At 37.9% G+C, this 13,100-nt stretch overlaps 2 protein-coding genes across 2 annotated transcripts; one reads left to right on the forward strand and one right to left on the reverse strand.

Moving 5' to 3' along the window:
• The first annotated feature begins 1,857 nt into the window (after window positions 1-1,857).
• Window positions 1,858-3,678, forward strand: LOC120267682 (uncharacterized GPI-anchored protein At4g28100-like). The gene is made up of 2 exons (XM_039275356.1): window positions 1,858-2,572; window positions 3,224-3,678. The coding sequence occupies exons 1-2, from the start codon at window positions 1,886-1,888 to the stop codon at window positions 3,554-3,556; spliced, it is 1,020 nt and encodes a 339-aa protein (XP_039131290.1). The 5' UTR covers window positions 1,858-1,885; the 3' UTR covers window positions 3,557-3,678.
• A 54-nt stretch (window positions 3,679-3,732) lies between these two features.
• On the reverse strand, window positions 3,733-7,283 carry LOC120267681. Its single transcript, XM_039275355.1, has 8 exons — window positions 6,634-7,283; window positions 6,404-6,540; window positions 5,206-5,314; window positions 4,964-5,096; window positions 4,830-4,893; window positions 4,185-4,565; window positions 4,017-4,084; window positions 3,733-3,963 (listed from the first exon to the last, which is right to left on the reverse strand). The coding sequence occupies exons 1-6, from the start codon at window positions 7,168-7,170 to the stop codon at window positions 4,187-4,189; spliced, it is 1,359 nt and encodes a 452-aa protein (XP_039131289.1). The 5' UTR covers window positions 7,171-7,283; the 3' UTR covers window positions 3,733-3,963; window positions 4,017-4,084; window positions 4,185-4,186.
• Window positions 7,284-13,100: the final 5,817 nt, after the last annotated feature.

Genomic DNA, 13,100 nt, shown 5'->3' on the forward strand with positions numbered 1-13,100 from the left:
GAAAAGGTTGGCTTTGGAGATGAAAAGCTCTCTCCCACCACTCAAACTTACTATCATTTATTTATCATATATACATATATTAGCCCATTATTCAATAAAGAATCTCAGAAAGAACACACCCAAAAAGCCGAATCCTCATGGGATTTGAGATAGTCTCTGATTAGCGCTTTGAGTAGGTATGATGGTTGGTGGTTTTTGTGCTTGATCTCATATTAATGTTTGATTCTTGTGCTTTGTCTTTACATTCACACTGCCCTAAGCCATTGTTTGTTGGGTTGTTTTCCACACATCATCTATCATGTTTTTTTTTAAATACTTGTTATTGTATTATGACCCTACTCGATGGATTCCAATCTGTTGTTGTCCTTTGTTATGAGGGAATAAGCATGTGTTGGTTAAACTTAAGTAGATACAAAAAATATTTTAGGGTTTTGTTAATGCCTAATGGTGTATGCATGTCTGTGTGTGTGTGTGGGCACGTTCCATGTGAAGGGCTCAATCCCTTCAGAGGAAAGAGCAGGCCCCACTTTTTAGCTTTCTATGTGTGTTGTTATTTCTTGGCTAAAGTGTATGCTTCTTTTACTGACAAGCCACTAAGCAATCCCCTCGTCTTGTCTAAAAGTTATCTTCTACTTGGCACTGGCTATTGAGGTTGGTTTGCATGGCCACTAGCCACTAGGCTATAAGGAAGAAGGTTTTCTTTTGATACTCTCAAAAAGGAAGCTTAGGGTTTGGTGGTGGGGGTTTTCTTTCTAGTTTTCCACCCCTTTTATCATCACGGTCTTATTTTGGTATCATGTTGTTCTTCTGACTTTTGTGGATTAGAACCAAGAATTGGATGACTTCTCTCATCATGAGCCCTGAAGACTGATGAGGAGCTGATGAGCTGTTGCTTTTTCTTTTGTATTTTTAAAATTTATTTTTATTTTATTTTTGTAAACTAAAAATGATTAAAGAGTGATAATTTTTTGTACCCTAATATGGATGGATGGTTCTAATTTCCTTATTAATTTCTGGTGGAACAACTTGAGGAAGGTGTCAAACTTTTCAAGCAGTTTCTAACTTTCTATGATTACAGTTGTTATAGATCCTTATTAGTGAGTGAAATTGGTTGATTAGAGAAAAGGTTCCGGAAAATATAAACAAAGGTTCCAAACAAAACTCACGTGAATGTGGACGAGAGCGTAGTTCTAGGGACTCTGTTGCCACTGGCTTCATACAATGCCCTACCTAGCACGTTTACCATAGAACGGCCACAATACCCCTGATCTAACTGGTCCTTTTTTTAAATTTTTTTTATCTATTTCCCAAAATGCACCTTTTACGAGAGACAGAGAGAGAAAGAGAGAGAGCATTCTCAGCCTCTCAGGATCTCGATGAACTTTCCGCCAAACCACTCCCTGACGACGAGAAGAAGTATTTCATATATTTTATTCTATTTTATTTGTTAAATTTACTCGGCTATTTTATTATCTTTTAGATATCCGGAAAAAACGTTCTCTCTCTCTCTCTCTTTCTCTCTCTCATCAACAAAAGCTCTTTTAGCTGGTTTTTGACTTTGTGTGTTGCCAAATGCCAAGTCCTTAAAAAAATTTTTTTTAAAAAAATCCACTTTCCAAACATTTTTAACTGATATAATAAAGGCAGAAAGTAAAAAAGAAAAAGGTTTTTTTAAAAAAAAAGAAAAAGAAAAAGAAGCGCGCGCAAACAGACAAAACCACCCATTTGGCCATCTTCTCCCCACCCTTTCTTGTCACGACGTTTATGATGAAAACCCTCTTCTATCAACCATTAGATATTCATCCAACGGTTATAATCTAATCCATAAGAAACCAAATCTACCATTTATTTACACTACTCTTAGCTTTCCATTATCCACCTCCTCATGCACTCTTATCATCTTCGCTCTCTTTCTCCAAAGAAACCAAGAACAACAACAACAACAACAACAACAACAATGGCGTCTCTATCTCTCCGTTTCCTCATCTATCTATTCCTCCTCCTCCTCTGCATCCACTCGTCGGAGCAGCAGCAGCAACCACTGAACCCAGTCACAGTCCCTGCCCACCCAACCTCCGACGATCTCTTCAACCAAACATGCCATCTGGACCTCTCCGCCGAACTCTTCGGAGGAGTCGCCGAAGCCTGTGGCCAAACCCTCGACCGTGGCCGCTGCTGCCCTGTCCTCGCCGCATGGCTCTTCGCCGCCCACGCACGCTCCGCCCTCGACCTTCACAGCGGACAGGAGCAAACCCCTTCCATCAACCCCACCGCCGCCGGCGATGTCCTTCCTGTCATGCCTGACTCCGACTCTCAGCGCTGCGTGGACGCGCTGCAGAGCTCGTTAACCAGCCGTGACATTCGCCTGCCGAAGCCCAACGCGACATGTGATACAGTGCTATGTTTCTGTGGCATTAGGCTTCATGATCTTGGCTCCTTGAGTTGCCCGGCGGCGTTTAATGTATCCGGCCACCGGAATGCCACTCCGACGCCGGCGCTGAAGGAGTTGGAACGGAGCTGTGGCAATGCTTCCTATGCTGGCTGTACTCGTTGCCTTGGGGCTCTTCACAAGGTCTCATTAGCTACCTCATTCACGCCTTTTTTTTTTTTTAATTTCCATTTCCACATTTTTACACTGCCATTTCCCACCTGGTTTTTCCATTCAATCATAATATTTAACACTCACACTCGTTTTCATTTAAATTTTTTGGTTCAATTGAAGCTAATTGGGAGAACTTTTTTTTAAAAAAAAATTGAAAATTCTCCTTTTGTTTTGATTTTTTGGTTTAGTGGTAGTGAGATTTTTGTTTATTTTTATTTTTGGGTTCTTGATTGTGATGGATAATATTCTTTTTTTCTTTCCATCTGCATAAGAAGTTGAAGCATATATATCTATCCCATACATTAAGTATAAATAAATTTAAGGTTAAAAAGGAATTCGCTTCTTTGCATCTCTGCCTTTTTGTGGTAAATTTAATCCGAAACTACTCTGAAAGACCCCTGCCCATGTTTTCTGCTTCTTTTGAGGTTAAAATTGTGTCTCCTTCAAGCTTTTTGAAAGAGTGAGTGAGCCTTTTGTGTTTTTTCTCATGCTTATTTATTAATTTATTTTTGTTTCTTAAATTTTTTTTTAATATAGAAAAGAATATATATTTAAGAGATCAATTGTGATTGATTGACTGATTGATATACAAGAATATGACGGTGGGGTGTTTGATTGTAGCTGGAGGAGAACGAGAAAAATGAGACTAGGAGCAGCAGGATGATGAATAGGGACTGCCAGCTCATGGGGCTGACGTGGCTGCTGACTAGGAACAGGACGGCCTTCATCCCAACGGTGTCCGCTGTCCTGCGGGCCATTCTATACACTAATCATCCGCAGCAATACACGTACACATGTAGCCCGGACCAAGAGAACATGCCTCTCGCCGTCGATTCCCTCCAGTTCCGCAACCTCGACTCCTCCTCCGCTTCGTACTATCCTCGCTTCGCCCTCAACCATTACCCTTATTCCATCCATGTCCTCATCTTCTATCTTCTGTTATTCCAGTATTAGTACTTTAGTAGTAGTCTTCACTGTATATCTTTCTTTTCAACTAAAATATATGACAACCCTTTTTGATACAAACATATATCCTAACCTAATACTTGATTTTAACATAAACAGTCTTTAAGTAATTGATATTATTATTATTATAAGTATTATGTGTGGCTCTATCTACAGAAGCAAAATTGGCAGGTGATGGTCAAATAAATATTGAAGTAAAATGGTGAAAAACAGGCTGTTCCAATAAAGCTTTAGGAGATAATAGGGTAACAAATAATAAAGAAAAACTATGTACAACAATGCCTACTTCTAAATGAGCCTTCTCACAAGTTCTTCTTTCCGCTTTCAATATTGGACTATGTATTACACTACAGCATTCGATTTTTTGAGAATTAGCCACATGAATGTCCTCTATCCTGGAGCCACAGAAAACAAAAGATAAGGCCAAATGATAGAAGAAAGCACGTACCTCTGAATAAACTGGTAACCGAAAGCTCTAAAAAAACCATGACCTCTATCAAACAATGTTGAATATTTCTACAAGGATAAAAAAAAAAAATCATAAGCATACCAAGGTGACAAAAAATTAAATGGAAAGAAAATCTGATATTTGGTTGATGCAGGAAAATGAATTTACTTTTAATTTGATGTTGTTGGCCCAACTGAAACATATCTGAGGATCAGGGATCCATTATTGCAACCTCCGAGCTTCTTCGGCGGGCAAGGAATACTATCATCACTGTTCTTGGCTTGCCATTCATTTGACACCGGTGAAGCAGATTGGAAAGAGCCGCCATGGTTCAATCCAGAAGGGAGTCTCTGCTTGACACCATTAGCTACCTTCCTCCCAGCAGCAGCAGATGTCTTTCCTCTACCAGGTTGTGCACTACAAGTGGAAACTGGAACCACCCCAGACAAGCTTCCCTTGGGAATCTCTTGGCAACAGCTTAGGCAAAGTATATAAGAACAGCTTGAGCAACATCGATGAATATCAGCAATCCCCCGTTTACAAAAATAACTGTCAAAACATTCATGTCTGAGCATACTTAACTTCAGAACCATTGAAGATAAACAAACAGTTCATGTCTATTCATTGAAATTCTGAAATCATAAAGTTCAATCTTAAACCATTCATGATAATTACTGAATCAGCCATGCTTGCAAAATCATCAGTTAAGCACTAGACAAATTTCTAATATTAGCTTGTTTTAGGTTAAGAAACAACCAAGATGCAAAAAGCAGGAATAGAAGGGCAGAATCATTCAAGAAACACTAACTATACCAGTTGATTAACTCATTACGGCTGGAGTCTGTCATTTGAAGCTGCACGCTGAAAATCTTTCTTCCTGAAATTGAAAAGATAAGTTAGAAGATGCAACATGCACAGCATAAAAGGCTTGTAGAACACACAATCACCTTGTCTGCTTGCCTCAATTCCAAGTTCAATTTTCTTTTCCTGACTGACTCTCTTCAACACTGGGAGCAGCTGGGAGATCAGATATTGAGCATATTGGATCTCACTATCCTTCCCTTTACCATTTTCCGTTTCCTGATGCGTAGGAACAGATGAAATAAAGAGTGATTAGACATCTATCAGGATTAGGAGGCATAATAGTAAGCAGCTGCAACGCTGAAATGTAACCAAGAAACAAGCATACCTTTACCACAATCTCTTTAGTTCCACAAGGACTACATGCTTCACAAGAGCACTCACCACGGCAAACTGGACATGTCACTTTGACTTCGATTTCCGACAGCCCAGAGTACCTAAACTTTATCATGGTCAGAAACAATGGACATCATACATAAACAATTTTCAATAGAAAACACTACGGTATATACAACATTGAAGCATATGTATATAAATCTCTCCAATACAACCAAGATTCTACTGAAACTTGCTCTAGAAAAATTAAAACAGAGATATCCATTACAACGATAAATACACAGAGTAATCACATCTTAGGGTGACTTTTGGTACAGAACTGCAATTTGAAAATGAAATTTTCAGAATTTCCTCATGCAGGAATAGCATAAGAAATCAAAAACTGTTGCTTCAATCTCACAATTATATGCAATAGTAAATGTCCTTATTATCTGGTGAGACCAGCTTCCAGTGAATCGGAGCTCACCTTTGGCCCTGGTTATGCTCCAACAACAGACATCCAGCCCGCAGAAAGGGCTCCAATAAATACAACTTCCATATTCAACATTCAACATTTGTGACCCAAAACAACAACTATATGTATTAATCACCATCACTATGACTGTCACCCCAGATTATGTCCAGAGCCCCATGACAGTGTTCAAGCCTGAAGGTGGTGAAAGTCCAATTGAGAATAAGTGACGAAGGGCAAAATGACTCTGGAAGGCAGAAGCCCTTCAACTCGAGACAAAGGGCTTTTAGGTGCAAGAGTTGCTCAACTACAAAGGAAAGGCATGAAATTGCTCAAGCAGATTAAGAGAAAGATATAGGTACTTCCACTAGGTTTTGTTTGTGTATTATTATTATTATTATTATTATTATTATTATTATTATTATTATTATTTATTTATTTATTTATTTTTACAGTGAGGTGTGTGGGGTGCAGCGGGGGCTAAGTTGAATGGAATATGAATGCCCCTTGCTATTTGCATCCAAAATGAATTGGCCAATTTTAACATTACAACACACGTAAGAAATGAATAAGAATTTGGGCCCAAAGTTCTCTAGCTTATCAAATTTGCATATATTATCAAGAAATTAGGAACCAAGATGGCAAACATGATCAGTACAGCAACATGTGTGCATGAGAATGAAAAAAGATACTAAATTTCAGAGTATAAAGTTGCAGAATTGGAAGGGAAGAACCTAACCATTCCTTTATGCATCCAGTGCAGAAGCTTTCTTTCTTGCAACTCGAGCACATGACCAAGCGGCCGACTTTGCTCTCCCTGCATCTATGGCAAACTCTCTTCAACCTCTTTCCCGATCCTTTAATGCTAGGAAATCTCTAAATTCCCCCAAAACAAGATTGTCTTTAGCACAAAGAAGATAAAAAAAAAAAGATGTCACATCTCAGCCAAAAATGAACAGAAAGACTCACGCTTATCGATTGAATAGGAACAGGCTCCAAATTCTTGGACCTAAATCGCCGCTGCGATGAGAAATCGGCACCATTGAACCCTAACCCTAGTTTCTGGTCGAGTGGCGGATCAGCATTGCCTAAACCCTTCAAGGGTGTGGGCGAGATCGCCATCACCCCATTTGGGAGGTTGATCACCACCTCTTTCCCCTTCGCCTCTTTCGAAGTCTTACCCCTCTTCCTCCTCTCTTCACTCCTCTTCACCTGCCGCCTCACCGCCACTCTCACAAGTTCATCCATCGCACCTCCCCTCTTCCGTCTCTTCTCCGGTGGGTGGTCGACAGCCACAAGAGCAGAGACACCTCTCTTCTCCTTTGGCTCAGCTGGTGCCGCTCGCTGTGCTGCGTGGCGCTGGGCCTGGCCGTAGTGGTGCTCGCAGAAGCTAACGCCGGAGACGGCCCTGCGAGGGCAGCGCCAGGACCTTCCGTCAGAACGCCGGCACCGGAGATCGTCCGGCACCTGCTCCTCCGCTTGCCGGAGGAATGCCTTCCGCCCCATAGAGGGAAACGGATTTCCAGATTCGGGGAAACGCCGATTCCCCAGTTCCGCAGCACGGAGAGAAGCAAGAGAAAGAGAGGAAAGAGGGGCGATGCGAAGCCGAAAAGAGCGGTTTCCCGAGATATCCTCCCACGAGAAAAAAATAAAAAATAAAAAGTTTGGATTTTTATGATTTTTTTTTTAGATTTCTTTTTTTCCCCCTTACCTTAAATAATAATAATAATCAGAAACCGCTCTTCATGGGCCCCGCTAGATATGTGCCACGTCATCAAAAGAGAAGCTCAAGTGTCCCCACGTGGGCATTGCCTCTAAAATTTCTACAAATTTTTCAGTATATATTTATGTAGGAATTTTTTTTTAAAAAAAAAATCCCTAAAGGATAAACACTGTACACAAAGATATGCTTGTGATTATTTAAAAGTAATTTATAATTTAGATGCTCACCGTGGGCCCTTCTTAAAGTCCAATGCTTGTTGGCCTTGTGTAAATTAAAGTCGGATTATGATTTATGAGAGCTGGTGCCCCTGAATGAAGAACTCTGCAATGCAGTCTTTTTTTTTTTTTCTTTTTTTTTAGCTGACCGGTGGCCAATAGGATGGAGCAACTTTATTGCTACAAAAAAATAAAATAAAAATAAAAATAAAAATAAAGTTGTTGAGCCAGCAAATAAGCTGATGAAATGCAGAGAGAGAGAGAGAGTGCAGCAGCAACAAAGTCTGCTGTTGTTTGTGATGGTGTTTGTTGTTTGTTCAGTGTGCAGCTATTTTTCTGAGTGAATTCAATGCTGTAGTCTTCTTTGGAAAGACAATAACCAAGGTTGAATAGCACATATATAAATCATATCATCATATTAAGGAAATATTTTCTTAATAATATCAGCATTTAAGTGCCCCAAAATGGCAAATTCAGAAGATACAGGTTCAAACAGTGCCTGTTACAGCAGAGTGCACTAAGGCACAAAGCCAAAATTGAATCATTGGATTTTGAAAAAGAGGGAGCTCCTGGCATTTTAAAAATATTAATAGATTGAGATTAAAAGGAAAGTTAATTGTGGTATTGCTTTAATTCTGAATAAAATCTTTTATTCTTGAATGACTTACTGAATCTGTTGCATACTACTTATTTGTGGTGCCCTTTACCTCACTTTCCCAAAAAATGAATAATAAATATTTTTTTTAATCTTTCCATGTGTTTTTATTTTAGTCATCAGTTTTAGAATATTATAATTTAGTCTCCTATTTTTAATTTTTATTATAATTTAATTATTTTAATATATATTGTTAATGGTGATCACATATGATATATGCCAGCTCAGATGCCATTTTCAAAAAAACGTGTGATGTAATCATTGTTTACAGTGTATATTCAGTGACCAAATTATAACAAAAATTAAAAGTAAAAAATTAAATAATAATTTTTTAAAGTTAGGTGGTTGAAATAGAAATTAAAAAAAAAATTATTTAGGTTATTTATTAAAAAATAAAATCACACGAATAATTGGATTTCAAAATTTTGTGTAGTATTGAACCAATACAATGCTTAGAGATATTAACTGTCCAAGCAGACATAACAGTTGCCTCTCACATACAAATGGCATGCTCTCTCTCTCTTATCTTGGTGCACTACACACTTGCTGATGATAAACATCATGTAGCTTTGTGTATGAATCATGATATTTGGGTTGAGGTGATTGTCTCGTGTAGGATTAATACCAACCACACGATGTACGATTTTCAGTCACTGCCGGTCGCATTGATCCATGATTGACTTGTTGATCTACACACGTCTCCCTAGCTAACTAACCATGGGTTAAACTTAAAAGTTTAGCATTGGTATATAGCAATAGGGTCTTCTTTGTTAAATTCTTCTACCATTATCTTAATAGCGGCGATTGCTTATGTAAAATTATTATTTGTAATTGATTTGCATAAAATAACAAAATTCTTATCTTAGGCAACCTAGCAAAGTGCAATTGTAATAAGATGGCAACAAAAACGTGTGTACTTCGCCATATGATAGAAGAGTTGGGTAGACCATCTACTCCTCAAATACCCCCTACACTTCATGTGTTTGGGACTATTTTAGATGGGTTATTCAACCTTCCCCACCATCTCCCTTCTCATAAAGAGGTTTGTTCTTTTTTTTTTGTGCCGTTAGGGCGACATTAATCTACATGGTTTTAGAAATCTTCTAATTTGGGCTATTTATTGAAAAATATTTAGTTTGAATATAACAATCACATTTTCAATAGCTCTTCACTGTCTTTTGTATAGATTATTATGAACATCAATCACATGTTGCTTACTTGGGTTCTTGTAGCTTCGTAGGTGATAAAAGCTAGTCATGAAGTGTCCATCCTCTCAATTAAAATAAATTTTTATTTTGTGCGATGGGATCTCTTGCTCCTAACCTTGATCCTCCTATCACTATCATCGTTTTTCTCCATGGCCACTATCAATCACGTTCTGTTGCTCGTTATGTTGATATAATTCAATCTATATAGAACAATTTTGTTTTTTGTATATTATTTTTTTATCAGGATTGTGCACTTGCACTGTCCGTGAATCAATTTTCTATTGCTTTTGTGTTCCAAATTTTCAATTTGGTATCTCGCTTTTATTTCAATAAACAGGTAAAGAGCTCAATTTTCTATTACAGTAGAGATTTTAATTAAAAAAAATCACATAAACAGATAGAGAATTCAATTTGTTCATAATTATCATGCTAAATAACATAAAGCAATGCAACTACCTTCGATAATCAATTTGCTCATAATTACCTTTTTTATTTTTTGTAAGTGTAGATAAGCTCTAGGATGGAACCTATACTATTTGAGGTGAGAAAGAGACAAAAAAAAAAAAAATACTAACTCCTCCTTTCATATTTCTCATGTTTCAACTTTCAAGTAGGTGATATATTATAGTATAAGTTTTTGTAATTATGCTACCTCTTGTGTGAAAACAAAATTGAGTCACCTTTTATTAATAAAATTTAAAATTTTCGAGAAATTATATCCATTGGTAAATCAAAGTATATCTACATGCAATTTCCAATGCAAATACATTGCATCAAATGATATTTTGAGAATTATCCTCTATCTCTTTTACTTGTTTTTTATAAGTTAAATGGTATTATTGGTTATGTAGACATCTATTTTTGATGATTAAATGAGTATGTTTTTTGAAAAATAAAAATGAATATAAAGTTAATATCAGAAATAATCTTAAAACAAATACATTATTTACTATAAAAACATCTTTTATTGTATTTCACCCATGTGTTTCAAATAATAGCCAGTTAGTTACTGTGAGTTTTCAGCCCATAACCAATGTCTTATACTCTTATCTTGTTACCTACAAGTGAAGTAGAGATTTTGGAGAGACCACAAAAATATCATCATATTTAAAAATTAAAAAAAGCAAAAGACCTTGATCCATATGAACCACCAATTTATCATCCCAAATTAACTATTGATTATAATATATATATATATATATATATATATATATATGGCTAGCCAATAATTAAATACAAATTGATACAAACTGAAATTATAAAAAAAAAACCATAAAAAGCGGAAATTGGCATTAGGAAACTTGGACTTTCCACTTGCCTCATGACTATCACCACATGGTTGAGTGAGGTTGTTGCTAGATATATTGTTTATTTTCTCACCCATTAATTGGGTTTGCAAGAGTTTCAAATCACCATCACAAGCATTTAGAGTTGAGTTTGGAATACTCAACAAACACATTGAGTTGAGGGAATTCAAGCAAGCCTAGTTCAAGCTCAACAAATACAAAAAGTCTTAAAGAATACCCAAACAATCAACACTAATCAACTCTCAAAGAAAAGGAAGCACGAGGTGCGCACTACTCACAAATCCCAAGTCATTTTTAGAAAATCATTTCCTTAATTTTTGAATAATTTTTTTGGCAAATAAACACTTTATTTTTTTTTTAGTGGAAATTGCCAAAAAAACCCTACAACTTTGCCAAATTGCCAAACAAACCCCCATAGTTTCGGAATACCCAAAAACCCCTTCCTTTTCAACTCCATGATTTTGAAACCCCCAAAGTACGTAACGGCATTAAACGGAGTGTATTTAAAATTTTATGGACAAAAATGCCCTTGCACGGGAAGTCGTGGCTGCACCCATTTCGGCGGTGTGAGAGGAAGTGGGTGGGTTTTTCTTAGGCATTACAGCTGCTTGTCTTCTCTCAACTCGCGACTCCAGCTCAACTCGCGTCTCCAGCTCTTCTCTTCCCACCGGTACTCTTCCCTTTCCACCGGCGTCTCGAAGAAGAAGTCCCGTGCAAGTATTCGGCATTTCGTCACTTTGCAGTCTAAGGTATTCATTATGGTTTTTTGTTAACTATTCTGTTACGAAGAGACATTTTTTTCGGTTTTTGGTTTGTGATTTTTGTTTTTGTTGGAAGACATTGAAAGCTTTTCGAGGGGATTAATCGGAATGGGGTTTTGTTAGTCTGCAGGGGAAATGTCTCAGCTAGGGTTTTTTTGTTTTTGTTTTTACATTTTCGTCTATGTATACTGATCGAAATGGTTTTTCCGATTGTTGTGCTTTTGTGTAATGTTTATAATCTACGCTTTACCCTTTCGATTGATATGGTTGCGATTGTAAAAAAATGAGGTCTCCGTTTAAACAATGAGCTTTACTGCTTAAGTTAGTTCGTCTCCGTTTAATTATTTGTATCTCCGTTTAATAGTATACGTCATCGCTTAAAAAAATGATATCGGTGTTTAAGAACCCGAGTGTTTACTGCTTTAACAAATTACATTTCCGCTTAACAATGTCGTCATTATTATCGCGAGCTTGTGATTATGGCGGTCAATCTAGTTAATGGGCGATGCTACTTGACACCTGTGAGTGGAGACCGTGGGTCGAATTGAAAGTTCACATGATCCCTCGACATTGGGAGATCATCCAAGGACACCGCTCACGACGATTCTTGAGTTGGAAGTCAGTATACCAAGAGCGGGCCCTTCTTGACTCTCCGTTGCGGAGATACGATAACCGCACTCAATAAATTCGGGATCGGGAAAGCATGTCGACTTTCGAGCCCTCGAAGATGTGGCAATCGTTCTTGGCCTGCGTTGCGATGGGGAGGCAGTCGTGTTTCAGAAGAAGAAAACACGGTCAGCTTTCGAAGAGAGGTATTTATCGAAGACGTACGAGAGACACAGAGACTCCATCAGGAGCACTCTTCAGCAACTCGTTGGACAGAGGGGAGAAGAGGAGAATTTTTGCCAAACTATCGATGGTGTACTCTCCCGGTACAATCCTCTTCCCAAATACCTCCTGCTCGGTTCCTAACTGGATCGTTGATTATGTCGATGATCTACCTGGAATGGGGCGCTACGCATGGGTGCAAGCGACGCACAAGTGGCTTATGGAGGACATACCACAAGCCGCTACCCGAGTCGCAATCTAGATGCTGCGGGGAAGAAGACCAACACCGGGTATGTTAAGGGTTGCGCAGTGGCGCTTAACATCCGGTTTTCTAGGTGACCGGAACCGGGAAAGAAAGTCCGTTCTGCAAGATCCCAAGGATCTTTGTGCTACGGTGAAAAATACTTACGGAAGCAAGCTGACGATAGAGACGAGTTTGTCATCTCTCGAAGGAAAAGAGGTAATAATTCAAAAATATTTTTGTTTAACTGTAGAGCGTTAACGTTTAACCATATCATTTACCGTTTAACTTTTATTCATCTATCGTTTAACATTATAACTTACCGCTTTAACTTTGTTCAACTACCGCTTAAACTTTTTAGTTTAATGTTTAATTTGTTTGTTTCTCTGTTTAACACAATAGGTTATAACGTTTAAATATACGAGTTACATGTGTAAATATAGTTTTAATTGTTTAAACTAAATAATTTCGCTAAGATTGTTTGCTTTTACACATGCT

Source organism: Dioscorea cayenensis, chromosome 8 (genome assembly GCF_009730915.1).
Source record: "Dioscorea cayenensis subsp. rotundata cultivar TDr96_F1 chromosome 8, TDr96_F1_v2_PseudoChromosome.rev07_lg8_w22 25.fasta, whole genome shotgun sequence".
Taxonomy (NCBI): domain Eukaryota; kingdom Viridiplantae; phylum Streptophyta; class Magnoliopsida; order Dioscoreales; family Dioscoreaceae; genus Dioscorea; species Dioscorea cayenensis.

What these genes read in the sequence shown, in the direction of transcription:
- LOC120267682 (XM_039275356.1), top strand. Translation starts at nt 1,886, where the DNA reads ATGCACTCTTATCATCTTCGCTCTCTTTCTCCAAAGAAACCAAGAACA. An exon ending in GCCTTGGGGCTCTTCACAAG is followed by an intron (nt 2,573 to 3,223) that starts GTCTCATTAGCT and finishes GTTTGATTGTAG; the next exon opens with CTGGAGGAGAACGAGAAAAA.
- LOC120267681 (XM_039275355.1), bottom strand. Translation starts at nt 7,170, where the DNA reads ATGGGGCGGAAGGCATTCCTCCGGCAAGCGGAGGAGCAGGTGCCGGAC. An exon ending in ACTGGATGCATAAAGGAATG is followed by an intron (nt 5,315 to 6,403) that starts GTTAGGTTCTTC and finishes GATAAAGTTTAG; the next exon opens with GTACTCTGGGCTGTCGGAAA. An exon ending in AATTGAGGCAAGCAGACAAG is followed by an intron (nt 4,894 to 4,963) that starts GTGATTGTGTGT and finishes TTTCAATTTCAG; the next exon opens with GAAGAAAGATTTTCAGCGTG.